Source organism: Urtica dioica, chromosome 8, assembly GCF_054948205.1.
Source record: "Urtica dioica subsp. dioica isolate 48M chromosome 8, U.dioica_male_clone48M_v1_H2, whole genome shotgun sequence".
NCBI lineage: Eukaryota > Viridiplantae > Streptophyta > Magnoliopsida > Rosales > Urticaceae > Urtica > Urtica dioica.
In genome coordinates, this window is record NC_142763.1 from 12,834,504 (window position 1) to 12,861,367 (window position 26,864).

General features: G+C 39.6%; 5 protein-coding genes across 6 annotated transcripts; 3 read left to right on the top strand and 2 right to left on the bottom strand.

The window, feature by feature from the left end:
- The first annotated feature begins 3,193 nt into the window (after positions 1-3,193).
- On the top strand, positions 3,194-5,972 carry LOC149388254 (hypothetical protein At1g04090-like). The gene is made up of 2 exons (XM_089623628.1): positions 3,194-3,506; positions 4,099-5,972. Exons 1-2 carry the CDS (start codon positions 3,344-3,346, stop codon positions 5,646-5,648), a joined length of 1,713 nt encoding a protein of 570 aa, XP_089479754.1. The 5' UTR covers positions 3,194-3,343; the 3' UTR covers positions 5,649-5,972.
- A 927-nt stretch (positions 5,973-6,899) lies between these two features.
- Positions 6,900-9,617, bottom strand: LOC149388255 (uncharacterized). Its single transcript, XM_089622385.1, has 4 exons — positions 9,344-9,617; positions 9,117-9,298; positions 8,066-8,640; positions 6,900-7,527 (listed from the first exon to the last, which is right to left on the bottom strand). Exons 1-4 carry the CDS (start codon positions 9,615-9,617, stop codon positions 6,900-6,902), a joined length of 1,659 nt encoding a protein of 552 aa, XP_089478511.1.
- Positions 9,618-9,772: 155 nt separating this feature from the next.
- LOC149388256 (cytochrome oxidase complex assembly protein) lies at positions 9,773-12,616 on the top strand. The gene is made up of 4 exons (XM_089623949.1): positions 9,773-10,007; positions 10,092-10,226; positions 10,662-10,852; positions 12,022-12,616. Exons 1-4 carry the CDS (start codon positions 9,946-9,948, stop codon positions 12,210-12,212), a joined length of 579 nt encoding a protein of 192 aa, XP_089480075.1. The 5' UTR covers positions 9,773-9,945; the 3' UTR covers positions 12,213-12,616.
- A 2,114-nt stretch (positions 12,617-14,730) lies between these two features.
- On the top strand, positions 14,731-16,853 carry IAA11 (indole-3-acetic acid inducible 11). Of its 2 annotated transcripts, XM_089623948.1 has the most exons (6): positions 14,731-15,175; positions 15,215-15,230; positions 15,503-15,798; positions 16,035-16,146; positions 16,261-16,322; positions 16,410-16,853. In XM_089623948.1, exons 1-6 carry the CDS (start codon positions 14,929-14,931, stop codon positions 16,457-16,459), a joined length of 783 nt encoding a protein of 260 aa, XP_089480074.1. In that variant the 5' UTR covers positions 14,731-14,928; the 3' UTR covers positions 16,460-16,853. The 2 variants fall into 2 exon arrangements, with proteins under 2 accessions (XP_089480074.1, XP_089480073.1); XM_089623947.1 differs by having other exon boundaries at positions 14,734-15,230.
- Positions 16,854-16,959: 106 nt separating this feature from the next.
- Positions 16,960-20,753, bottom strand: LOC149388258 (Leucine-rich repeat transmembrane protein kinase family protein). Its single transcript, XM_089623946.1, has 2 exons — positions 17,691-20,753; positions 16,960-17,583 (listed from the first exon to the last, which is right to left on the bottom strand). Exons 1-2 carry the CDS (start codon positions 20,383-20,385, stop codon positions 17,183-17,185), a joined length of 3,096 nt encoding a protein of 1,031 aa, XP_089480072.1. The 5' UTR covers positions 20,386-20,753; the 3' UTR covers positions 16,960-17,182.
- Between the last annotated feature and the right edge of the window lie 6,111 nt (positions 20,754-26,864).

The following is a 26,864-nucleotide window of genomic DNA, read 5'->3' on the forward strand; positions in this document are numbered from 1 at the left end:
TGGAAGATTGAAAGGGTTGAAGACTCAAAGAAGCAAAGACTCAAGAACTCAACGAAGAACACGAAGGATCCCAAGATCCGGAAACTCAAGGACTCGAAAACCCGAAGATCCGAATAACACAAACACGACGAGAAGAGAAGAACTTCACCCAACCCAACCTACGTGCGGTCATAGGGTCCGACCCTAGATCGAACCACAGACGGTTCTTAGTGCTAATCCAAAAACGCGATTAACAAAAAGCGTGACCTATAATTGTTTATAAGAGGAATGATCTCATTAACACACAAAATTATCTATAGCCTAAGACAGATCCTGAACAGAGATCGATACTTGATACAATCACTCAAAAAATATGTATCGAAAATGAGAAGCAAAATATATACAAAATGTAAAAACAAAAGAGATAAGGGTCAATTTGAACAGGTAATTCCATATCTTCACCCGTCAAAATCTCTTTTGGACCTTTCAATCCAAATTTTCTACACATTCCTTAAATCGCAAGAAGCATTGCCATATAACAACTGTGAGCTTGGTTTCCATCACCAACCTTGGAGAAAAACACTCGAGGAACTCCAAACTTGGCAAGAGATGAGAAAATACTTGCCCCGCCAAACTCCAATAAATTTTTCTAATTTAAACTGAGAAACTCAAAACCCTTATCCCAAAAGGTGACTAGCTCATCTTCGAGACAACAAAAGCCACCCTAAGAAATGGACTTAACAAAAAATGCATAAACCATCGCAACCATATATTGCAACATAGGAATATAAAACTAACAAACACAAAAGAGATACAATAACACTGGCACTTCCTAAACCTTTACGCCTTCTTCGATCTCCAACCAAAATCGAACACTCACTCGAAGCGTAAGCGTCAGGTGGAGCCGAGGATCCATAATTGAGAGGGAGGCAAGCACGACTGAAAAGGATAAGCGCATGAGATCGACATAAGAGAGAGCCGGAGATAGACCTTCACGTCGCGAAGAAATTTAAAACAAGGTTAAGTAACGATAATAAGTAATGGAATATAAGAATTTGATGATGGATACTTCTTGGCATATATTTGAAAAGGACATTTGACACGAATACTACTAAACTTATGCTGTTTTTATCAAAATCTACCACAACTCAACATTTAAAAATTATACTATCAAAATTAGGAGAAAGAATTATTTTCTTACAAAAATACATATTCATGACCGTTTTTCTTATTTCGTGTTTGATTTGTTACAAAATTTTAAACTTGTTCAAAAAATACGGAATTTTGTGACCGAAGTCTCACAAAATATAAATTTTGTGATCGAATTGTCACAAAATTATAAATTCCGTGATCAACTTGTCACGAAATTACGAAGGGTGTTATAGTTTTTGTACAATCCATTTAATTATGGAAAAATAACACATTTATACCCTGTGTTTTAGTGAAATGTCGAGTTTAACCCTCAGTTTTCAAAAATGTCGAGTTCATACCCTCTTTTTAACTAAAATGACGAAATTATACCATTTGTTTAACTAAAATGACGAAATTATACCCTGAAATAAACAACAGTGTCACGAATATTCTTTTTCTTGACTTTTTATTGACGTTGACTATAATATTTATATATAAACACCAATAATCAAATTTTAGTTTTGGTTTATTAATAATAGACATATAGTTTTGGCAAAAATCGAACGACAAGAAGTATAAAATAGTTTTCGTTGGCCGCAGTCCTTCCAGCAGCAACTTTGTCGTCGTCACCGATTTTGTGTGATATTTTTGAACACTTATAATTAAACAGATATGATACATTTTAACGCATGATTAAACAATGGGCTATTTTGCTAACTAGCCAAATCAACCTATTAATATTAAAAGAATAGTCAAAGTTTCAATTAATTAAGGGAATAGTCCAACTAATCTAAACTACCTAAATCACCCTTTCACACAACTCTCTCTCTCTCTCTCTCTCTCTCTCTCTCTCTCTCTCTCTCTCTTCAGCATATTCTTCTGCGTCGCCGAGGCTCCGCTCGAACATGATCGCCGCCGAGAGCCCGAGGTAGCCGTCGAGCGCCGCGGCGGAGACGAGGTCGCTTGCGCCGCTGGTTTTCACGGTCAGGGTGCTTCGGGATCACCGCCACCGCGTCGCCGTCGCTCAGGCGGCGGAGTGCGCGCACGGAGAGGCCGCGATCAGGGGAGTCGAGGATGGCTATGGCGTCGCTGTACCGTTTCGATGTCCGTACGCTCGTCCTCACAGGAGATTTCTCCGGCGTCGGCCTCGAGTCGTCCGAGCTCTTCCGATCGTTCTCGGAGATGGCGCGGAGGGTTTGGCTCCTCCACTGCCTTGCTTTCACGATCGAACCTGAGGTCTCAGAAGTCGACGGCGAAGCAAAGCCCTAAACCTAACCCTAACCTCGGGTTCGCTGGAGGTGGAGAAGAAGAAACGATTCGCGAATCGGTTAATTAATTAATCTACTGGAGTGAGTTACGTTAATTAATTAACTGATTCGTGAATGATTTGAAATTCACAAAAAATTTACAAAAATCATAACTTAAGTCAATTAATATTCAAAGCATTCAATTAATTAACCTAATTCCGAATTCAATCATTTAGTAAATTAACTTTACTCACAAAAAAATCAAAACCTAAACTAATATTCAACCAATAAGTTAATTAATTAACCTAACTCACTCCAGTAGGTTAATTAAATTAACCTATTCGCGAATTTACCAAGGGCGTTATGGTCTGAGCCGAAAATATGGGCTATTTGCTTAATAAAATGAAACTTTGGCTATTCTCCCAATAAGAATGACAAACTTAGCTAGTTACAACAAATTTCACTTTTATGAGAGGTATAGTTATAGAGTCTATTCTACATCTAGACTATAATTTTGGTATAATTTTTTGTGTTTAATGTTTGGATGTCTCAAGTCTAACTACATTTAGAAGAATAAAGGAAATTATTATAATTATTTAACAATTAGCTCAAATTTAAATAAGCTTTATGACTGTATTATGAGAGACTTAAGCAAACATGAATTGAATTAAACTTTTAATATCTGATAATTTTAACTTTCAAGCATAATTTTATTTTCGTTAACGAGGAAAAAATAAAATTATTTTGCCGACAAATTGTACTAGGGTCCATATAAATTTTAAAAAGAGAGACAGTAGAGCGGAATTATAACGTACTACTTGCTTATACATTAAGATAAAGTTGCCATATAAAAAAAAAAAAAAAAAGATAAAGAGAGCCATATGTAAATTATGTTGAGAACAGAAATGGAAGTGGAACCCAGCTTCGCAACTCTTCTTTCACTGTTTCACAGAAGAAACTCCAAAAATAACGAATAATCACATCGCATGGGATTCTTCTTCTCTTTCTTCATCTCTGTTTTCGCGCTGGGTTTCGGATTGACGATGTTTTGGTATAAATGTCTGCATAAAAGGAAGAGACTCACCAACCTCTCGGAATCGGACTCTCGATCCTTTCGTCTTCCTTCTCCGTTGCCCAATTGGCCTCCAGGTTTGTCACAAAAAACAATAATAATAATGATTAATTGTCGATGCTTTATCTTTTGCTTATTCTACGAGTTTGGCCGTGATCTATTATTCGAGCTGTGAGATGAAATATGATCTTGTTTATGATCATGGATTTTTATCCACCTTCGAATTGTTTCTGGCTTGTTGGTGGTTTTAGATACATTATTTACTCGGTGGTTTTTAATTTTTGTCGATTATCGGAACTAAATATTCGACTTTAATTTTTTTTAGGCAAATTTTCGACTTTCATTTTTTACAGTTTTTTTTTTCCCATTCCAACGTATAAAACTGAAGCTCTTTGAAATCGATTTTCTAATCCCTGTCTGCTAATTCCTGTCTATTAAAGGTCAAGGTTAACTTTAGATCCTCAGTGATTATGAATGTTGTCGATGATTGGAACTACATTTTCAACTTCCGTAATTTTTTTTATTTTTTATTATTTTTTTTTTTTCATGTGTAGTACATTTTCTGATAATCCTTCTCTGCTAGTATATGCCTGCCTTTTGGCTGTCTCTTTGTGAAAGCTCAATGTGAAATTTTCAGAATCCATTTAAAAGAGGTTTGATTTTTCTCAGGTCAAGGCTTTGCTTCTGGAACAATAAACCTCGGAGAGCTCGAGGTTTCCAAAATCACCGAATTCGAGCCCGTTTTGCGGTACAACAAGAACAAGAGCAAAAAACGAGGCGTCACATTCTACAAACCCGTTGGAATTCCCGATGGATTCCACTGCCTCAGCCACTACTGCCAGCCCAACGACCGCCCTCTCCGAGGCTTCGTTCTCGTCGCCAGAGATTCCCTAAACGCTCCCACGCCGGCGCTTTCTCCGCCGCTCGATTACGTCTTGGCTCGGAGGATCGAGGAAGAGCATCACGGCGGTGGTCGTGGCTATCTCTGGCTGCCTCGGGCGCCCGAGGGTTACAAGCCGGTCGGGTTTCTGGTCACGGACGAGCCCGAGAAGCCGAGCTTAGACGAAGCGAGGTGCGTCCGAGTCGATTTGACCGACGATTGCGATGCTTACAAGCCGTTACTCGACTGTACCGGGTTTCGAGTTTGGAGCGCTAGGCCTCGGCACAGAGGGATGGCCGGGAAAGGAGTCCCGGTTGGATCGTTCTTCTGTAGCGGCGGGCCCGGGGAAGAGACGTGTATCGGGTGCTTGAAGAATCTGAATCCCGCTCTGCACGGGATGCCAAACCTCGACCAAATCCACTCGCTCGTCGATCACTACGGTCCCACGGTGTTCTTCCACCCGAAAGAGCTTTACTTTCCGTCCTCGGTCACGTGGTTTTTCCGAAACGGGGCTCTTTTGTACCGGGCGGGATCAGCGCTCGGTGAGCCCGTCGATCCAAACGGAGAGAATCTCCCGCCGGGCGGGACGAACGACGGGAAATTCTGGATCGACTTGCCTTGCGACGGAGAACGGAGAGAGGAAGTGAAACGCGGAGACTTGGAGAGCGCGGTGATCTACACCCACGCAAAACCCGCCCTCGGAGGGATTTTCACCGACTTGGCGATGTGGGTTTTCTGTCCCTTCAACGGGCCCGCGGCCCTCAAAATCGGGGCCGCTGATGTGGCAATGAGCAAGATCGGAGGGCACGTCTGCGATTGGGAACACTTCACTCTCCGCGTCAGCAACTTCGACGGCGAGCTCTGGGGCGTCTATTACGCGCAGCACAGCGGCGGAGAGTGGGTCGAGGCCTGCGATCTCGAGTTCGTAAACGGAAGCAACAAGGCCGCGGTGTACTCGTCGAAGCACGGGCACGCGAGCTATCCTCGTCCCGGGACTTACATCCAGGGCTCGTCGAGGCTCGGGGTCGGTATAAGGAACGACGCGGCGCTCAGTGATTTCTTCGTGGATTCGAGCACGAGGTACGAGCTCGTTTCGGCCGAGTATCTCGGAGAAGGGGTCGTGGCCGAGCCGCGCTGGCTTCAGTATATGAGGCTGTGGGGTCCGAGGATTGTCTATGATTCGAGAGCGGAGCTCGATAAGAGCGTCGGTAGATTTCCGGTGAAGGTTCGGGGTTTAGCGCAGAGCTTGTTTCGAAAACTTCCGGGGGAGCTTTCCGGGGAAGCCGGTCCGACTGGGCCGAAAGAGAAGGATTACTGGGCTGGGGATGAAAGAGGCTAAGCTTAAGCCGTTTCTGCTACCCAGATTGTTGTGGATTGGATTTTTGAAATTTGTTTTATTTATTTAACTGTTGAGGAAAAGATTTTCAACTTTTCCCAAGCAGTCACAGTGTGAGATGTGTATGTATTGGTGTGAGTGTGTAATTATGATTCTTGTGTAGAAAGATGATTGAGAGAGTAGACTTGAATTTGATTCTGGCAAGAGCTTTGAGGGATGTGTGTTATGGGCCGGAAAAGAAAAGGCTCAGAGAGAAATGAAATGAATTTTTCACTTCTAGCAGAGATGTTTTATTTGACAGCAATAAACAGTTTTGAGATTTTGTTTGATTCAGCAGTTTGGCAGATTTTTTTTTATGTATAATGATAATTAGTTCGAATTAGTGTTTGAACTTTGTGTTATATTGAGTAATAAACCTTGAATGAGAATTCTCAATTGTATACTGCTTAATAAATCTTGAATGAGAATTCTTAAAAAATAATACTGCTTTTATTCATGTGCTCAAAACCTATGTTCTTCTTTATGCAAATGTCTCTCTCTTTCTACATAATATATTACTTAAAAATTATACTTGCGACTCAAAAAGTTTCAGTGTTCATCGATGGTTGCTTGCGGCGGTATGTGGAAATAATAAATTCAATATATTGTTCCTTGTTCATCAAAAGACCATTAAATTGAGGGGTGTTGAGATCAAAACTACGTAGTTGTCAAGAGTTTTGAGTTTTAGTATCAAGTCATTTTTTTTTTTTCGATTTTGAGGTGATGAAAATTTTAGATAGTGTACACATAAATAGAGATGTGACGATACATTAATGAAGAGAATTATTGTGAGAAATGAGATTATTATGTGTAGAATGAAAATATAATATGTAAATAAATATTGGCTAAAAGTCCTATTTCAAACGTTATAATATTAAGTTCACACATTTTAAATAAAATAGCCATCATTTAAAATTAATTTTTTAACTATAGTAACAAAATTTTGACCGATTGATTTAACATGTTTAAATTGCTCTAAAACTAAATCCCTACCGTTAGATATTTACAAAATCACGAAAATTTTCGTTAAGTGAAGTAAGCTTATAATATGAAAGATAACATTTCCTTAGTTTTGTTTTAAAAAAAAAATTTAAATTTAATTTTTGATACATTGATATTATTAATATAATTTTTTTTTTGAGGAAACGTGGCCGGCACCACGCAAAATTAACATTAAAACCCTCACTTAAATGGCGGAGGAAAACTGTGGTTACATCAAGGACTAATACCACGAAGGTCGTTCACGGCCTCTTGAACAACACTAGGAGGGACCGATCCCAACCAACGGGCGCCCGATTCAAAGTTAAAAGCACAACTAGCAAGAACATGAGCAACCTTATTACACTCACGAGGATGAAACACAAAGTCCAAGCTATCGAACCTAGATAAAAGGAGGAAAACATCGTTTATAATGGTACCTACCTCCGTAGCTTGCACCTCGTGTCTTCGGGTAGCCGAAATAACTTCAAGACAGTCGGATTGCAAGACAACCCGGGACCAACCCATATCAAGCGCAAAAATCATACCTTGCAAAACCGCCAAAGCTTCTAAAACTTGGGGCGAGAGGCCAAGATGAATAGTCTTCGTATCCGCCCCAAGAATCTCCCCCCTCGTATTACACGCAACCACTCCGAGCCCAATCCGGCGCTCTTTCACACGGACGGCGGCATCCACTGAGATTGCCACTTTATCTATCGGAGGTGGAATCCACTTTCTCGGTGGGGCCTCCTCCCGCTTCTTCTTAGGAATCCCGCACGCTTCATGGTAATCTTGCAGAAACAATCCGGACCATTCAAGGAGAGCGTCCGGTTTCCACACCTTCCGCCCCGAGCTTACACCATTCCTGTGATTCCATAACTCCCATATAATAATAAGAAATAATTCGAAGGTACGTACCTTAAGTCTCGTCGAGGCATGAAGGAGCATCCCAATGGTGTCACCGGCCCGGAAACATCGTATAATATCATAAAACCCACCCAGTTTTCATACTTTCTTAGCCCAAGGGCAGCCCCAGAAAGCATGGTTAATAGTTTCTCCATCCATCCCGCATACCGGGCACCGGCCATCGGAGCTAATATGACGATGTTGGAGGAGGGTCCTAGTCGGGATCCACCCTCTACAAGCCCGCCACAAAAAGGACTTAACTTTAGGGGGAATACTTAGACTCCAAAGCTTGTTCCACCATTCTCCATTTCCGGACTTGCAAGAGGGGCCCACCATAACCTTCGCCTCAGCTGCTACTTGGTACCCACTCCGCACCTAGTATTCGCTGTCTTTAGTAAAATGCCATCGGAGCTTCTCCGGGCCACCCCCACGACTCTCTGGAATACTAAGAATAGCCTCCACATCCTCGGGGGGGGGGGGGGGGGGGGGGGGGGGACATAGCCGAGATAAGGGGAACATTCCATGCTCCTCTGGTGTCCTTGAGCTCGGAAACCCGCATCTCCTCCGGGATAGAAGCCGCGTCGCTAATTCTGAACGTCGGGGGGCAAGGCAACCACCTATCACCCGAGACAGATATGTTCTCACCGTCCCCGACCCTCCATCTGGTCCCCTTAAGAATGAGATCCTTACCCCAGCAAAGACTCCTCCAAATGAAAGACCCCGTAGAACCGCATGAGGCCTGGATGATATCGCGGTTCGGGTAGTAGCTTTGCTTGAAGACGCGCCCCACGAGACTATCCGATCGACGAATGAGATCCCACACGCTCTTGGCTAGAAGAGCTTGATTGAAGTCACCGATGTCCCGAAAACCCAGGCCACCCTCAGACTTGTGCCTCGTGAGCTCTGACCACTTACACCAGTGGATCTTCTTCCCATGCTCTGTGTCCCCCCACCAAAAACTCGCGATAGCTTGGTGAATCCCATCCACGAGTCCTTGTGGGAGACGGAAACAGCTTGCCACATACGTAGGGATGACCTGCACAACTGACTTGATGAGGGTCTCTTTACCTACCTGTGAATAGGAATGGCAACGGGTACGGGTTTTAGCGGGTACACCAATACCGGTACCCGTACCCGCCTATTAAAATACCCGTTAACCCGTACCCGTTAACCCGGTTTTTTCAACGGGGCGCGTAACGGGTATACCCGCCGGGTGACAGGTGCCAAAATTGAGCACCCGTTAACCCGTTTAAAAAAAATAAAAAAATAATTTTTAATAAGAATCAAAACAACAACCTACTCATTATGATGTAATCTAATGTTTTCTTAAAAAAAATATCTAGTTTTTTTTCCATAAAAATAATTAACGGGGGGGTTAGCGGGTTAACGGAGCGGGTTTAACATTTTCGCTACCCGACCCGTACCCGCTAAAATACTAACGGGTAATACCCGTTAGCCCGTTAACTCATTTTGAACGGGTATTACCCGACCCGTTAAGACCGGGTAACGGACGGGCTAACGAGTTTCGGGTAAAAATACCATCCCTACCTGTGAAAAGAAAAGACCCCGCCAAGACTGGATCATCTCCCAGACTCTCTCTCTAACAAACGCGAAAACATCTGCTTTTTTCCTCCCCACTGCCGTGGGCAACCCCAAATAACGGTTATGACAGGACTTGACGGAGACCTGTAGCATCTCGGCCAGTTCTGCTCCGTATGCTTCGTCTACATCTGACCCAAAACAAATATCAGGTTTAGAATAATTAATTAACTGACCTGAAGCCACCGAATAAGAGGTAAGGCACCGAGCCACCTCCTCGCACTCGTCCACATTAGCTCGGAAGAACATAATGCTATCATCTGCAAAGAAGAGATGAGAAACAACAAGATCTTCCCTACCAAAGCTAGCACCCATGATAAGCTGTTGAGTTTCTCTTTTTCGAAGAAGGCATGAGAGGCCCTCCGAGCAAAAAAGAAAAAAGAACGGCGAGAGTGGATCGCCTTGTCCAAGTCCCCTCTCCGGAATCACCCGTTCCCTAGTCTCGCACATAATTTTATGTGTAAATTACCCCACCAAACGAGTAAATGAGTTACCGCCAAAGCAATTTTCTAAAAAAAAGAAAACATAATTTTATGTTTTTATTTTATCAAAGTATATTTCACCAAATTTCTAAAGTAATTAGCTTAAAATTTCATACGATCAATTTTATTTGCAAATCGAAGTTAGGGCTAGAATTGTCTCTCACTCTCTTCCTCTCTCGCCGGTCTTTCTCCTGAATTCAGAACTGTAGTGAGTTCTTGTGACACAAGTGTCGAGAGACATTTCCAGAGAGAGCCGAGCACTGTGATTGCTGTGGATCTCAAAGTCAACCGTAAATATGCTCGGAAGAAGGTTTTATTCAACCTTCTTCAAGAATTCCGCTAAGCCGCAACTTCCAAGGTATAACCTCTTCACGAATTCTGTTTCTCTGGTTTCTTTGAGTATGCGATTCATACAGTCATACCGAGTTTCATTGTCGCACAGCTCTGCAAAGCCCGTCGATGAAGTTTCGGGCAAATCGTTCGTTCGAAAAGCCGTGTCGTTTGTTCTGATCACCGTCACTGGCGGAGTTGCTTTGAGTGCTCTCGATGACCTTGCTATCTACTATAGCTGTAGCAGGTATTTCGTTGCTTTCATTCTCTCAATTTCATTTCGCAATTGAGTTTTTATTGAAATACATTCTCTGTCTTGCCTGGTGTCTAAAGTTAGGATTTAGGACCTTTCGGAGGCTTCAGGTTTAGTAGAAAGATTGAAAAAAGAGGTAGAAAGAATTGTCTTTGAATTCATATCTCATTTTCCTATGCTATGAACCTGTAATTTGGAACAAGATGTGAAGTGAAAGGGAATCCTTAAGCTTAGCGACGAAATTGCACTATCTTGATTCCGAAGAAAAGATTATATGATTTTTCCTCTGTTTTTATCTGAACCTTTTTACCGTGCGTGCACGAGATCTAGTGTTTTGATATAAATTTATAAACTAAGGGCTTAAGAAGTACATATATTCTTTGATATGAATCTGTTGCTTATCTTTTTTGCGATGAAATGACTGTTCAGAAAGGCATTGGAGAAAGCAAGTAACAATAAAGAAATCAAAGGCGCTTTGGGCGAGCCCATAATACGGGGTCCGTGGTACAATGCTTCGCTCGCAGTTGCTCACAAGAGACAGTCCGCGTCGTGCACGTTCCCCGTGTCTGGCCCGGGAGGCACCGGAGTATTGCAGTTGAAGGCCATACGCAGTGGGGGAGGTATTTTTTGATTATTTTTGTACGATATCTGAAGAGTAGATTGAATTCTCATAACATTGTTTGTTTGTTCTTTTTACATTATGTGATGTGCTATAGTAGTAGCAAGTGACTAACGGCTCGAAAAACGAGTCTAAAAGATACATAGCAACAGTTTGAAGAAATGACGTAATAAATTTTATAACATAGTATTTAGGTCCGTTGTTTAGACGGTACAATGATGCTTGGTTTGGCGGGTTTTAACTACTGGTTGGCTGTCTATATTAGGAGTTAAATTAGATGTTTGGGAAGAGTTTTTCACATGCATTACACCTAAAGTATCGATAGGGGAAATGAAAGTTTCTTTTCGACACCCTTTACACATAAGTTTGGAGTTTGTTGAAGAGGAACTCTGTCCCTTCGTTTATATGACTGTCTCCGGTCGGCTTAAAGTTCTCTGATCTGTCATCGAGAATACCCTAATTTGTGGGAGCTGAAGTGTGAGGTTAAAGGGGTTAGATTTGTGTGGCTCTAGTTTGAATTTGATTTAGCGTTGAGACGCCGAAATGTATGCTCACTGAGCTTTGGTGTTGAGTTCATGAGCTGAGACCACCTACAGACACTTCATTCTTTTTCAAATTCTCGTCATATATGCATATATATAACTATAGAGAAACCCAGACTTTTTAGATCAAAAGCCTTGACTTAGTCCAAACTAACTTTTGAGATCCCAAGGTAGTGGTATGACTTTATGATGAACTAAAATGTGACTTCTTGATACTAGTTAGTTAACGAATAAGATGAACAAACTTTGGGTTCTTGCAACTAAAAAAAGCTATTTTTGAACGGATGACATAGAATTAAAGAAGCGGTTTTAGTAGAACCAGTGGGGCAATGTTGTTTATAAGATATGTAGAGGGCTTCATCACCATGGCTCTTATATATACAGATCGGTGACTATCCTTTCACCTCATAATTAGTTCTCCAATGTGTTTTTTAGGTCTCACACACTCATTGTGATGAATAATTCTCCAAGTAATGGATTCATCAACCAAACAATTTACTACTATTTCTATTTCATAGCACTTGCATATAATCCGACTTATCATTATATCTCTTATTCACAAGGATTTTACATATAATCCAACTTCTTATGTAACATCCTTTTTCTTGAACTGAATTTGATTTGGCAGAGAACAGCTGGTTATCAGTTTGGCGTCCTCTTGACTGGGACATCATAGTCATGGATGCCCTTCTACACGTTCCTGGAAATGACGAGAGGAACCAAACACTTCGGATCAACGTTTCTGACTACTCATCTCATCCCGATAATAAAGATAATACGACGGCAGGCACAGATTGCAAGCCTCAAGATATTAAATAGTGCAATAACGCTATAGTGGTCGTGGATACTGCTTCATATGAATTCGAATAAATCGATTCTTTTTCTTTGCACAACCTGGTTGCAATATTTCATAAAACCAGTTCCTTGGCGTCATTGCAAGTTTTGAAATAAAAGTGTTTTTTTTTTTTTTTTTTTTTTTTTTTTTTTAATCTTTTCCTTTTCCCCATTGTTTTTACTGATTTACAGACAATCCCCTTGAGCTATTATCGATTATTTGCTCAGTGTCATTTGTAACCTGATGCTTCACGGTTTCAGAAATTTCAAGATGTTCCATCTTTGATTAATCTCTCTCAAGAACGAGGAAGAAAACGATGGATGGAAAAAAATTCAACAGTGGGCAGTGTACCTCTCATTACAATTAATGGAATTTTATTCTTACTAAATTTTCCAAAGCATCGGTTGCGTTGTTATACTTGTAAGATGGGACTTAAATATCAAGAAATGAATCCAAATGGACACTCGCTGACACTGAGACCCACTTGTATTAGACGCATCAAGAAACTGATGTTTAATTAATGCCTCGGTTTTTTCTTTTCTTTTCAACATTACGTGAATTTTTTTTAAAGTTGCTTGACAAGAAGAATCTATCATGACTCATGAGCCCCATGCATCATTACCTGTTATCTTAAAGACACATTTAGATAATTATCAAATATGTAAAAAATATCACATTTAGATATTTATAAGATTATATTATGTTCGCAAAATATTTAAGAGTTTATGATAATTTTAATTTGTAGTTCCTCCTCGTGAAATAAAATGTTTTGTCTGCTTATAAAAGGATATAGCACGTATCCTAATATCTCTAATTTAGGATCATTACAATTAGAAAGTAAGAACTAATTTAAAATTTCGTAACGTTTACAAAATTTATTTATGGATAAGACGAATTATTTATCACATGTTAATACACATATCAAGTTTGAGCTACCAAAAAAAAAAAAAAAAACATAGATACTCATATTTTTCAAAATGTCCAACATTTGTTGAAATGACAATTGAATCATATTAATCAGTAGATATATATATATTGATTAATTTTCTGTTTTTCTTTATATAGTCCAACAATTTTTTTTTCTTAAAAAAATTGTCAAATATAAGATTAATGGATGCAATAGAAATAGTATGCAAATAAATCATCAAACGTATTAATAGAAAAAAGACCGAATACATCTATTAATCCAATAATATTATATTTTCAGAATACATATTAACTATCATAAAACTAATTTGAATAATCTTTATAAAAGTTATACATCTTAAATCTTAAAGAATATATTGCAACTAATCAATCAGTTAACTTCTTTTAAAATTTTAGTAAAAGTTTTATTTGATTAATAAAATAACTCAGTAGGTCGTAAATTACCTTAATTAAAATAATTAATTTAATTTATTTCTGGTGGAGTGTTTGATAAAATGAAATTTTGATTAATTTTTTTTTAAAATGAGCGATATTAAGTTACTGATCTAATTGATATTTTTAAAATATAAGTTATATTTTTTTTTTCAAGTAACCCGTCGCAACGCGCGGGTTAAGAAAAAGTTTCCCCTAAAACCAAACGGTGGGCTAGAATGTGAGGGTTGGCCCATTAAGGATAGAAAATCTCGAGGAGAAATTGATACGGTAAATCGTAACGACTGTTGGAGAAGGAGAGAGCTGTGGGACCCATTAAACCATGGTTTAATTGAATGAGCTTCCAAACGACAAGCCGACAGAGATGGGACCCACACATCTGAGGGCTTGAGCGTTGGAGTTAGGACCCTTGTGGGACCCATCTTGACAAATGGAGAACCTGTGACTTTGAGAGAGTTGGGGGACCAGGGCATTGGATTTAATGTTGACACCTCACCCCTCACCCACAACAATAAAATTGCACTGTAGCCCTCTTAACCTTTGTTTTTATATTTTTGCCCCCCCCCCCCCCCCCCCCAAAAATGAATTTCTCTCACACTGATCTAATAGGAGAGACCGAGAGAGAATCACATTTGTCAATCCAATAGTCCCTAATAAGATATTAGATTTTATTTTCCGGATAAGTTTAATGTATGCATAATTTGATTTGAATAATTCATATACACAGTATTTATATTGATGATCGCCAAACAAATAATTCAGTTTTTGTTTTTTTTTTCAATACACCAAAAAATCATTTAGCAGGGTTACTAATATTGCACATTATAATCATTTTTTTGTGGGCTCTTAACTTACCTCCAAACTCACTATCATCCACCAATCCAAATAATATGGTCTCGTATATAATAATATCATACCATTCCCTTATTATAAAAAAAAAAGTATGATACCATTTTCTCGGCGATAAATTGAGAAAAAGCCAAAAAAAAAAAAAAAAATCAAAAGAAGAAAGAAGAAGCAAAGCAGAAGATATTGATGGGGGCACATACTACAGACAGGGTGGGTCCCACTTGAGCCTTTCGTCTAGTGGGACCCACCACCACTTCGTCGTCGACTTAGCATCTTTCCTTATTTCCACACCAAAAAGAGACTCTCTCATTTCCTCACACTTTCTTTCTTTTCTATTCTCCACAAAACTCTTTCATTCCTATTGATCTTCGAAATTTAACCCTCTCTTAAACCCCTCTCTCATCGAGAAAAAAAAAAATTCTGAGAAATCCGATCTTTTGTTTTGTGATTAAAAAGAAATTCTTTGGAGGAAAGTACGGTTGAATCGATCAAATGCAGGTTTGTGGTAGCGAGTCGATGTCCACCGTGTCGAGGGAGGACAATTTGGTCTTTTCGTCCGAGGACTCGTCGACGCCGGACGAGCCGGAGCTCGAGCTCGGCCTAGGGCTCGCCCTCTCTACTCCGGCCTCGCTCCGCCGCAGTAGGATCCTGACGGCCAAGGATTTCCCCGCCGGCGTTTCCTCTTCGGCTTCGTCTTCCGCCTCTTCTTCTTCGTCGTCTCTGAGCCGAGCCAGCGTGACAGCTGGCACGAAGAGGAACGCGGATTCCGTCGCCGCCGCAGCTAATGGCGCTAGGTGAGTGGTGTTCGATTTCGCCTCCGATTCCGTTTCCGAGTTTGATAGATTTGGTTGTGTGTGATTTGATGTAGGAATAAACCGAGGAATTTATCGAATTGATTATTATTATTTTTAATGAAATTTGATTGTTTAGGACTGATAGGAGACTTGGCTTTTCGGTTCAACTTCAAATTGATGATTCGAAAATGGAATTTCTGTGTTGGTGTTGAGTTTGAAATAAAATGTAAAATATTGATTTGAGTGGTTGGTATGGGATTTATGGAAAGCAGCCAGGTTGTTGGGTGGCCTCCGATCAGGGCCTACAGAATGAACAGCATGGTCAGCCAAGCGAAATTCCCGACCGCGGAGGATGAGGAGAGTCAATATCGGAAGCCCAAGAACAGGGACAACGAGAACAAGATCATCGAAGACACGGCGCGCGGACGTAATACTCTTTTCGTGAAGGTGAACATGGACGGGATTCCCATCGGGCGGAAGATTGATTTGAGCTCTCACATCGGCTATGAAGCCTTGGCTCACACCCTGGAACACATGTTCAACGATCCCAGTTCTCTTGTCAAACTTCGTAAGTCCGGTTTCACATGTCCCGAAGCTCTAAATGAAGGAATATAGCAGAGTTGATCGGGTCATGGGCTATTCCGTTCGTTTCCAATTGGTTTTTTTTTTTTTTTTTTTGCGATTGAACATCGTGATATCCGACCCATGATGAGTGAACGCAAAAGAGGCAGAGCTAATACAGTATCTTTTCCGGGTTCTTATTTTATTTTATTTGTTCATTGATTGCGATGTATGTGTTCATAGGATCGAGCGGAAAGGAAGTGCCTTCAAGGCTGCTTGATGGGTCATCAGAGCATGTGCTCACTTATGAGGATAAAGAAGGAGATTGGATGCTTGTTGGAGACGTTCCTTGGGGGTATGGAGTGACTTATTCCATACTCAGATATTTGTGTTTCTTGTCTTTTGTGTCAGCCTTTTTATACTAGTTTTAGAATTCAAAGTGTACTAAAATGCTAATTTTGCTACTCAGGATGTTCATTAGCTCGGTGAAGAGGCTTAGAATCATGAGGACTTCAGAGGCGAATGGACTTTGTACGCAGATTAATAATCAAATGTAGAGTTCGTTTTATACTCGAACACTGTTCTGAGAATGCTAATCTTATTGTGCTGTGTTTTTAGCTCCAAGGCTACAAGAGAGAAATGGGAAATACAGATGTCAACCGGTTTAAGTCCGTTAATCGCTCCTCAAGATAAGATACAGTTCATGCTTTAAGTGACACATACATACCTTAGAAGTGAAGAATTCGGAGAGAAGTGATGGTTTGGTCTTGCGGCTCATCTGTTATGGTTTGGTGAATCTTTTATTATATTATATTTTTATATTTTATTACATTTAATTTATGCTGTGTTTTCTGGGTAACACGTCCCAGCTTTTCCGAGGAAGGTGGTTTTTTTGTTTTCGCAATTCAACATTTTGGATATGTTGAAGAAAGTTTGTTTATGCTGTAAATATTGGGACGCACATTTGATTTTGTATTCTCTGCACACCAAATGTGCTCTCACACAACCCTAAAGAAGAAGAAAGGATTGCAATTGAGTGGTTCTATGAATTTTCATTTCTGATGCTACTGAGTACTGACATTCATGATCACACTGTTTTTCCCTCTTATTTTTCACAAACCCAGTACCCAAAAAAAAAAAAAAAAAAAAACGTAAACTCGAGCAATACTTGGTTAAATTCCAAGAGAATTTTATTGACACCCCTCATTGCCTACTTACAAAGATATGTCCGTGTATACACGTATACATGGGGTTACACTGTTGCTTACAGTTACAAGTAAACTCTATATCCGTAATTAACAAATTTGATGTACCCTTGACGCTTTTAATCACTCAACATGGCTAGTAATGATTACAAAATAGAAATAAGGAAACACGAATTGTGTGTTTTCTTACAGAAGGCCATTCACAGGTGATGTGTTAAAGATGGGTTTCTCTTTGTCTGCGTCGATGTTGACGCTGCTGCTCTTTCTTCTCGGCTTTGCCTCTCCGAGCATCGTCGTGACGTCTCTCATGGATGGTCTGTCCTTCGGAAGCTTGGCTGTGCAGAGAAGTGCTATTCTAAGGACTAACAGCATTTCCTCTTGAACATGCTTGCAGTTTCCTACGTTGGGGTCTAATGCTTCTTCTAATGATTGGCTCTCCCTAATCTTCTTCCTAATCCATTCGACGATGTTCACCGATTCTCCGAACTCGGAGTCTAATGGCCGTCTTCCGGTGAGCAGCTCTAGTAGAACCACTCCGTAGCTGTATATGTCGACCTTCTCGTCGATCTTCATGGTGTACCCGAGCTCTGAAAGAGAGAGAGAGAGAGACATGTTAGTTGGTATTGGTTTGTTTTTTTAGAAGCTGTCACGAAAAAAAAACTAACGACAGGCGTGACGTGATATAACTACTCACCGGGGGCCATGTAGCCGTACGATCCGGCTACCATCGAGACGGTCTCGTTCTTCCGGACCATTACCCGGGCCAACCCGAAATCCGCGATTCTCGCGTCGAGGTTTGAATCGAGAAGAATGTTGTTGGACTTGATGTCTCTGTGGATCACAGGAGGGTGACAGTCATGGTGGAGATAGGAAAGGCCTTGGGCGACCCCAACGGCTATGTTGTAGCGGGAAACCCAGTCCACAAGCAACCCTTGAGATTGTAACTTCCCGTGCAAGGCGTCTCCAAGATTCCCGTTAGGCATGTACTCGTACAAGATCATGACGTCAGAGTCATTGTGTAGGAACCCAAGGAGCCTCACTATGTTCCTGTGCCTAAGCCTCCCCAAGAGATTCACTTCTCCGACGAGGTCGTTGCTGTTTCCGGCCTCGATATCGGCCTCTGATCTCCAAAGCTTCTTCACGGCGACGACGCTGCTCGATCGCGGAATCTCTGCCTTGAAAACCGTCCCTGTCGCTCCGACGCCGATGACGTTCGATTCCTTGACACAGGCGAGGATGTCGGAGCTCGTGAAGCTAAGCCTCTGAAACGCCATCAATCTCCACGGCCATTCTCCTCCGACCCCGCTGCTCATCCGAAACCCGTCCCCGAAGCAAACCCCGTTCGAGTACCACTTCTTGTAGAGCGATACGACCCCGAAAACCGCGACCAAGAGGGCTATGACCGAAGATATCCCGATGAGGAAGCTCGCGAGAACGTGCCTCGCGTGAACGTTCGTACTTCTCGGGGAAAATCGATCGGAGATTTGAGAGCACGGAAGGAGTGATCCGCCGCAGAGGGCAGCGTTTCCGACGAGGTCGCTGGGGTTTATTGTGCGAAGAACTCCGTTCTCCGGGACGGGACCTTCGAGCCTGTTGTAGGAGACGTTGAGAGTCTCCAAAGCCGGAGAGAGACCGAAGTTGGAAGGGATTTTCCCGGTGAGAGAGTTGTTCGAGAGGTCTAGGATCGCGAGCAGCGACATTGTCGCAATCTGTTTCGGGATTTCTCCGGTCAGCCTGTTGTTCCTGAGGTTGAGACTCACCAGCCTCTCGCACGAGGCTATGCTCTCGGGAATTTCTCCGGAGAATCGGTTCGACGAGAGGTCGAGGACCGAGAGCGAAGGACAGTCTTGGAATTTCCCCGGGACCGTTCCTTCCAGGTCGTTTTTCGAGACGATGAAGTTTTGAAGGGTCGGGATTGAGAGGATCGCGGAGGGAAGGGAAGAGCGAAGCCGATTCGAGGCTAGATCGATGTAGCCTAGAGATAAAGAAGAAGTTAAGTCGTACGGGATTTGACCGGTTAGACTGTTGTGGGAAAGCTCAAGCCTCTCGAGATTCTCGAGCTTTCCGAACCCTATCGGGATTGGCCCGGAGATGAGGTTGTTGTGGATCCGGACGCGGACGAGCGAAGAACACTTGGACAAACCCTCCGGGATCGGTCCCGTGAAGGCGTTGTTGAAGAGGATGAGCTTGGTGAGATTGCCTCTCTCGCACAGCGCCGGTGGAATTCGGCCGGAGAGCGAGTTCGAAGACACGTCGAGCCACTGAAGTGGAGAATTTTTGCCGAGATCTCCGGGCAAATCACCGGAGAGAGAGTTGTTCCACAGAGCAAGGACTTCTAAATTCGGCAAGCTTCCAATCGAGCTTGGAACCGGACCGGACAACCGATTGCTCATCAGATTCAGGAGCTGGAGATTCTTGAGGTTTGAGATTTCGTCAGGGATTTTCCCCGACAAAGCATTGTCGGAGAGATCGAGGAGTCTGAGCGAAGTGAGGTCGCCGATCTCCGGCGGAATTTCGCCGCTGAAATTGTTCTTGTACAAGTACATAGTCTCCAAGTTTCCGAGCCTCCCGATTTCTCCGGGAATGTCGTTGCAGAGATTCCCGAACGACAAATCGAGGTACTTCAGGGCGGTTAGGTTACCGAACTCCACCGGAACGCCTCCGTCGAACTCGTTGTAGCCGAGGATGAGTGTCTCAAGCGAGGAAAGCTCTCCGATCTCCGGCGGGATAACTCCGGTGAGGCTGTTCCCTGACAAGCCGAGAAACTTGAGCTTCTTCAGATTCTTCAGTGAACTAGGAATCGCTCCGTGGAAAAAGCTACCTCGCAGATCGAGAGTCTCCAGGGAGGTCAAATTGCCGAAATCCGCCGGGATTGGACCGGAAAAGTCGTTGCTTGAGGCGTTGAGGTACACAAGCCCCGACGCTCCACCGAGGCCGGAAGGAAAAGCTCCGGCGAACAAGTTCTGACTGACATCGAGGCTCCGGAGCGAGCTGAGATTTCCGACCAAGCTTGGAAGCGAAGAAGAGAAGGCATTGCAACAGAGGTTGAGGTGATTCAGGCCGCCGAGCCTCTGGATATCTTCGGGGACTTTTCCGGTGAGATTCTTCCGAGATAGGTCAAGCCGGTCAACGATTCCTTCGCCGTTGCACGAAACTCCGGTCCATTCACAATAGTGACGGCCTGAGAAGTTTCTCTCCAGCGATTTCCAGTCTTCGAGAGAGTTCGATTTGTCGACGAGACCGGCTTTTATCGAAAGCAATACAGAGACTTCGTCGGAAAAAGCACTGCCTGAAAAAGCAATCGAACAGAAGAAGAAGAAGAGCACTGAGTGATGATTTATCTTCAGTTTCATATTTTGTGTTTTTTCGTAATATTGACTCTCCCTCATAATCACTCTGAAACATCACATTTTCAGAACACTATTCTATCTAGTGAGGAAGAAGAAAAAAAAGAATTTGCGAGTGAGAGATCAAATATCAAAGCATAGATAGTTGTTGTGAAATGGTTGACGGACTGGATTTTATTAAAGTAAATGGTGGGATTAGTTTTTCGGTGGATCGCTGACACAGCTGTTAATCTGAGATTAATGACGAGGAAGCTTTTGGAGTTATTGGAAGTTTCTCCGACATTAAACATGGGGAAGAATGTGTTTTAATTACTAGTATTTACTCGTCTCAGTGTATTTTTTATTTTATATATTATAATTATTGCATATCATGTTCTACGTATCATCGTCAACTTGGAGTGGTGCGCCGAATATAATAATATACTTATAATCTACATTATTCATCCCATTATGGAGTTTTGTCTTATTTTATTGCAATTATTTTTCGATCAGTTTCTATGCTTCATAATTACCCATGTTTCTACTTCTTCTGGTAAGTACGTCAATAACTGTCAAAACAGAAAACGGAATGTTAGTTACTTGGACACTGAAAAAAGGAAAAAGCTCTAAACCCAAAATCTCAGCGAAATACAAGCTACAAAACTATACAAGTGATACTAAATGGTACATAATTACAAATGATACCAATTGTCATAATTAGAATTTGTATAGTTCGATTAAGTGTAGTATGTTGCATTTACTTTTTTGTATCATCAATAATTATCAAGTGAAAACCAGAAGGCATCATAATTGTCATATAAAAGTCTTTATTAAGTTTCTAAAAAAAAAAAAGTCTTTATTAAGTTTCTAAAAAAAAAAGTCTTTATTAAGTTTCTCAAAAAAAAAGTCTTTATTAAGTTTCTAAAAAAAAAAGTCTTTATTAAGTGTTAATGTTCCTATTACTCGATGAAAACCTATTAGTGCATCAAAGAGATTTTTGTCAAAAATTCCCTAGGGATTAGTAAAAAAAAAAAAAAAAAAAAACCCGGGCAAGCGTGTGACATGATTCGGTTTTAATCCCAAGAATAAAACTTTCCACGTTGGTAAAGGGTAACTTCTAAGAATGACAAAGATTCAGAAATAATAAATGCCTAAAGTGGACCCCTTGATAAATTTTTACACTATATGGTTTGTGTAGAGATTAGAGAAAGAGCTATATGTTTTATTCGAGTAAAAAGAAATCCATAATGTTCTATCTAAAATCTAATCAATATTATAAAAGAAGTACAAGCAGAAACACTAGCATAACATGCCCATTATCCGAATGTAGCTAATTAGGTTAGACAAACACAACACTACTTTTGGCTACTAGTTATGATTGATTGAGAGGCGATAGAATCTTTCCATGTTATGTTCACTTCGTGAACTCAAAGCATTACTTAAAATTACATTTATTGACTTTCAGTTCCCAAAATTTGCATTGCCTTATAAAAATGACAGTTTTCGAAGTGTATGCTATAAAATGGGCTCAAAGTTAAGAAAAATATGGCGTTGGACATGATAATCGATGAGAAATCTAATCTTACAAATGATCTCTAAAGCCAAAAAATAATTGTGAAATAATAGCTGATAATAAGACACTAACTTTATACATGTTTTTCCAATGATGAACACGCATGGTTTATATTATTGTTATTAGATTGATGATGAATTCAAGCTAATCTAAATATCACCCAAAGTGCTTAATGTCTCTTACAGTTGTGTCTTCTATTTATGTGTTTTTCATAATTTTCTCAGTGTCCGAAATAGAAAAATTTAAGTTCTATTTACATGTAAAAAATAAAAATAAAAAATGAGTCTTCTTCGGAAAATAATGCTTGGTGTTTTTTGCATTCTAAAGTTTTGTTATATTTTGGGTAACACAGGGCGCTCATTCTATATATAACTAAAGGAGAGTTTGCAAACTTGAATAACTATTTTGCCCTTATTATTTTTATTTAAAAAAGTTGTACAATGTTTATTAAAAGAGAATTTGAGAAATTGCTCAAACTACCACCTTCTCACTAACTTTTTCCAATAATCCACCAAAACATAATTTTGGCCAAAAATACAAGTTGGCTCATTGTGAAAAACCAATTTTACCCTCCACTTAAAATTTTCTTTCAATCTCACACCTACCTCTCCAAACTAATTAATAACATCATTTAATACCATTTTATTATATCTATAATTAATAACCTCATTTAATATCATTTGTTCATTTATAATTTAATATAACTTGTTCATCTCATCTCTCTCTCTCGTTCTCTCTGCAGCTAAGAAAAAAAAAAAAAAAAAAAAAAAAAACCTCAAAACCAAAACCCTAGATTTGAGCTCACCCAATCCTTACCAAAGTTGAGCTGACCCAAACCCTTGGATTTGAGCTCCGACACGCTCAAGGAAGCACGACCAAAGCTCATAGATCCGGTCACGACGAAGAACGTAGCTCCGACCAAGCACGTAGCTCCGATCCTCGTCCAATGTTAGTTTTTTTTTTTTTTTTCAAACTTTTCCTTGGTTTTTGGGTATGTTTATTATGGGTGTGTTTGAGATTGGCCAAAAAAATGAGACTCTTTTTGTTCTGGGCAATTTTCATTGTTTTTAGGCGAAGTTCATCAGTTGTTGACATCAGATGTCAACAGTTGACGCAACTGTTGACATCTGATGTCAACAACTGATGAACTTCGTTGATAGTAATGTCATCAAAGTTCATGAGTTTTAGATGTCAACAGTTGACGTCAACTGTTGACGTCTGATGTCAATTGTTGACGTCAACTGTTGACATCTAATGTTAACAATTGACATCAATTATTGACATTGGAAGGCAACTGTTGACATTAGTGCCAACAATTGACGTCTACTGTTGACATTGTTGACATTGGAAGGCAACTGTTGACATTAGACGTCAACAATTGCATTTGAAATTGTGATATGTGTGCATTATGGTATCTTAGGATGAATTGTGGTATGTGTGCATTTGAAATTGTGAAATTGCACACCGATTAAACCTGAAATTGTGTGAATTTGTTGTTGAGATGGTCTATAATTGCCATCAACAGTTGACATTGAAGTCAACAGTTGACATCAACTGTTGACATTGAAGTCAATTGTTGACGTCAACTGTTGACATTGGAAGAAAACTGTTGATATTAGACGTCAACAATTAACGTCTATTGTTGATATCTGAAGTCAACATTTACTAACTATGCCTTTGTTTCTCTTTTTTTTTTACGCAGTGATGGCAGATATTTATTTATTATTCAAGTATAGTGATACTTGGGTTGAACCTGGTCGGGATATTCCCCCAGAGGTAGAAAATATCATAGTTGGTTCGTCGGAACACACAGCGCGTGCCGCCGGTAGGCCAAAAAAGAGAAGAATACCCTCTCAAGGGTAGGAAGTTAGGAGGCGCAAGTGTGCGCGTTGTGGAGTACTAGACCACAATCGTCAAACATGCAGTAGTGCTACTCGATTGTCCACGGATCATTTTTTTTTTATTTCGGACCAGTTTATGCATTTCAAACTTCTTTTCTTTAATTCCACACTTTTTAATGTATGATGCTTTTTGAATTCATTACACTTTTGTTTAAACTGTGAGTTCTTAGTTCTTTATAGTGTATGACTCTTATTGAATTCATTACTCTTTTGTTCAGACTGTGAGTTCTCCTTTTGTCTATACTTGATGTCTATTGTTGACATTGATGTCAACTGTTGACATCAATGTCAACAGTAGACATCAACTGTTGACATTGCTGTCCATAAAATTCATTCAAAAGGTTGTCTAAAATTCAAGTTTAAAGAATATCATGAAATGCAATGTCAAACGTGGAAAAAGATAAAGAGTACGTGAACAAACCAAAAGAATAAGACATAAAGACAAAATTGTTCCTAATTGTCATCCATCTCCATGTTTGATCCAACATATGTCGCTAACTTCACCGCCCCGTATCGGTATAAATAGATTGCGAACTTTTGTCGGTACATGTTATGATCCACAACCTTCTCTTCTGGAATATACCTCTTTCAGCCATGAAAACCACAAAAATAGAACTAAAATCAGGGAGGGAACAATAATAATAAAAAAAATCTTTAAAATAGCAACAATTGACATAAACTATTGACATTCGAATCAACAGTTGATATCAATTGTTGACTTAAATGTCAACAGTTTATGTCAATTGTTGACATTGAAGTCAACAATTAAGATCAACTGTTGACATTGACGTCACAATAGACATCAATTGTTGACTTCAATGTCAACAGTTGATGTCAACTGTTGACTTCAATGTCAACAGTTGATGGCAATTATAGACCATCTCAACAATAAATTCACACAATTTCAGGTTTAATCGATGTGCAATTCCACAATTTCAAATGCACACATACCACAATTCATCCTAAGATACCATAATGCACACATATCACAATTTCAAATGCAATTGTTGACGTCTAATGTCAACAGTTGCCTTCCAATGTCAACAATGTCAACAGTAGACGTCAATTGTTGGCACTAATGTCAACAGTTGCCTTCCAATGTCAATAATTGATGTCAATTGTTAACATTAGATGTCAACAGTTGACGTCAACAGTTGACATCAGACGTCAACAGTTGACGTCAACTGTTGACATCTAAAACTCATGAACTTTGATGACATTACTATCAACGAAGTTCATCAGTTGTTGACATCAGATGTCAACAGTTGCGTCAACTGTTGACATCTGATGTCAACAACTGATGAACTTCGCCTAAAACAATGAAAATTGCCCAGAACAAAAAGAGTCTCATTTTTTTGGCCAATCTCAAACACACCCATAATAAACATACTCAAAAACCAAGGAAAAGTTTGAAAAAAAAAAAAAACTAACCTTGGACGAGGATCGGAGCTACGTGCTTGGTCGGAGCTACGTTCTTCGTCGTGACCGGATCTATGAGCTTTGATCGTGCTTCCTTGAGCGTGTCGGAGCTCAAATCCAAGGGTTTGAGTCAGCTCAACTTTGGTAAGGATTGGGTGAGCTCAAATCTAGGGTTTTGGTTTTGAGGTTTTTTTTTTTTTTCTTAGGTGCAGAGAGAACGAGAGAGAGAGAGATGAGATGAACAAATTATATTAAATTATAAATGAACAAATGATATTAAATGAGGTTATTAATTATAGATATAATAAAATGGTATTAAATGATGTTATTAATTAGTTTGGAGAGGTAGGTGTGAGATTGAAAGAAAATTTTAAGTGGAGGGTAAAATTGGTTTTTCACAATGAGCCAACTTGTATTTTTGGCCAAAATTATGTTTTGGTGGATTATTGGAAAAAGTTAGTGAGAAGGTGGTAGTTTGAGCAATTTCTCTTATTAAAATGCATCTAATTTGGTCATGTTAATATATAACTTCGGTTATTAATCATAGAGTTTAGTTTTGTATATGTATAATTCAATTTATACAGAATGATTGTATAATATATATATATATATATATATATATATATATATATATATTATACAATCATTCTGTATAAATTGAATTATACATAAATTTTAAAATTTCTGCTATGATTTCACTTTATATAAAAAAAAAATCAATTTCTAATTTCATTAGATGAATAAAAAAATAAGTCGTAAAGTTTATTGATATAAATAAAATAAATTAGAGGAATATAGTAATATTTATGCATCAATTTTTTATTCATCGTTTTTATTCTGTAGATTATTAATTAGGATGTAAAATTGTGTACATACATCAAAATGACAATGAGTATGTGTATTAATGAATATTGAATATACTTCTATATATTACCCTACAATTTAAACAAAAATGCTATAATTTATATTTTATTTTGCAATCTACTCACACTACAAAATTTATAACTCATCATTATGATCTTTTAATTAGTTGGAATGTATATTTAATCCTTCAACCAATTCTTTTTCCTGTATTATTATTTATGATGAGATACACACAATGATATTAAATACAAAATATTAACTATATATTAGTTGAAATTTAATATATATATATATATGTATAAAAAATATAATAAATAAATATATTTTACATAATATTTATTAATTATTGTAGAACTCAATATTATACATCTACATCTGTATAACTTTTAAACATTCTCAATACGATTTAGATTTTCTCGGAAAAATGAATCGTAAACACTATATACTAGAATTATTTAAATGAAGCTTCACACTCACATAGCTCAACAATCATGTCTAGACATTTTGTATTTGTTTGAGATCTGTTGTAATAAATTTATTGACGAATCATGGTTTGAGCTATTGAACCCCACCAACCGCCATTTTCTCTAAAAACATCTTATAAATATTCTTTGTGCTTCACTTTCTCATTCGATGGACACCGTTGGACTGCCAAGTTTCACATGCAATCATGTGGTACTGAGGCCTTAAATAAATAAATTAGCACTTAAATTAGTGGCTTGCTTTGGTACATTTGTGAAAGTAGAGCCGATGGAAGCCATGTGACACAGCAGCTTCCTAAGGAA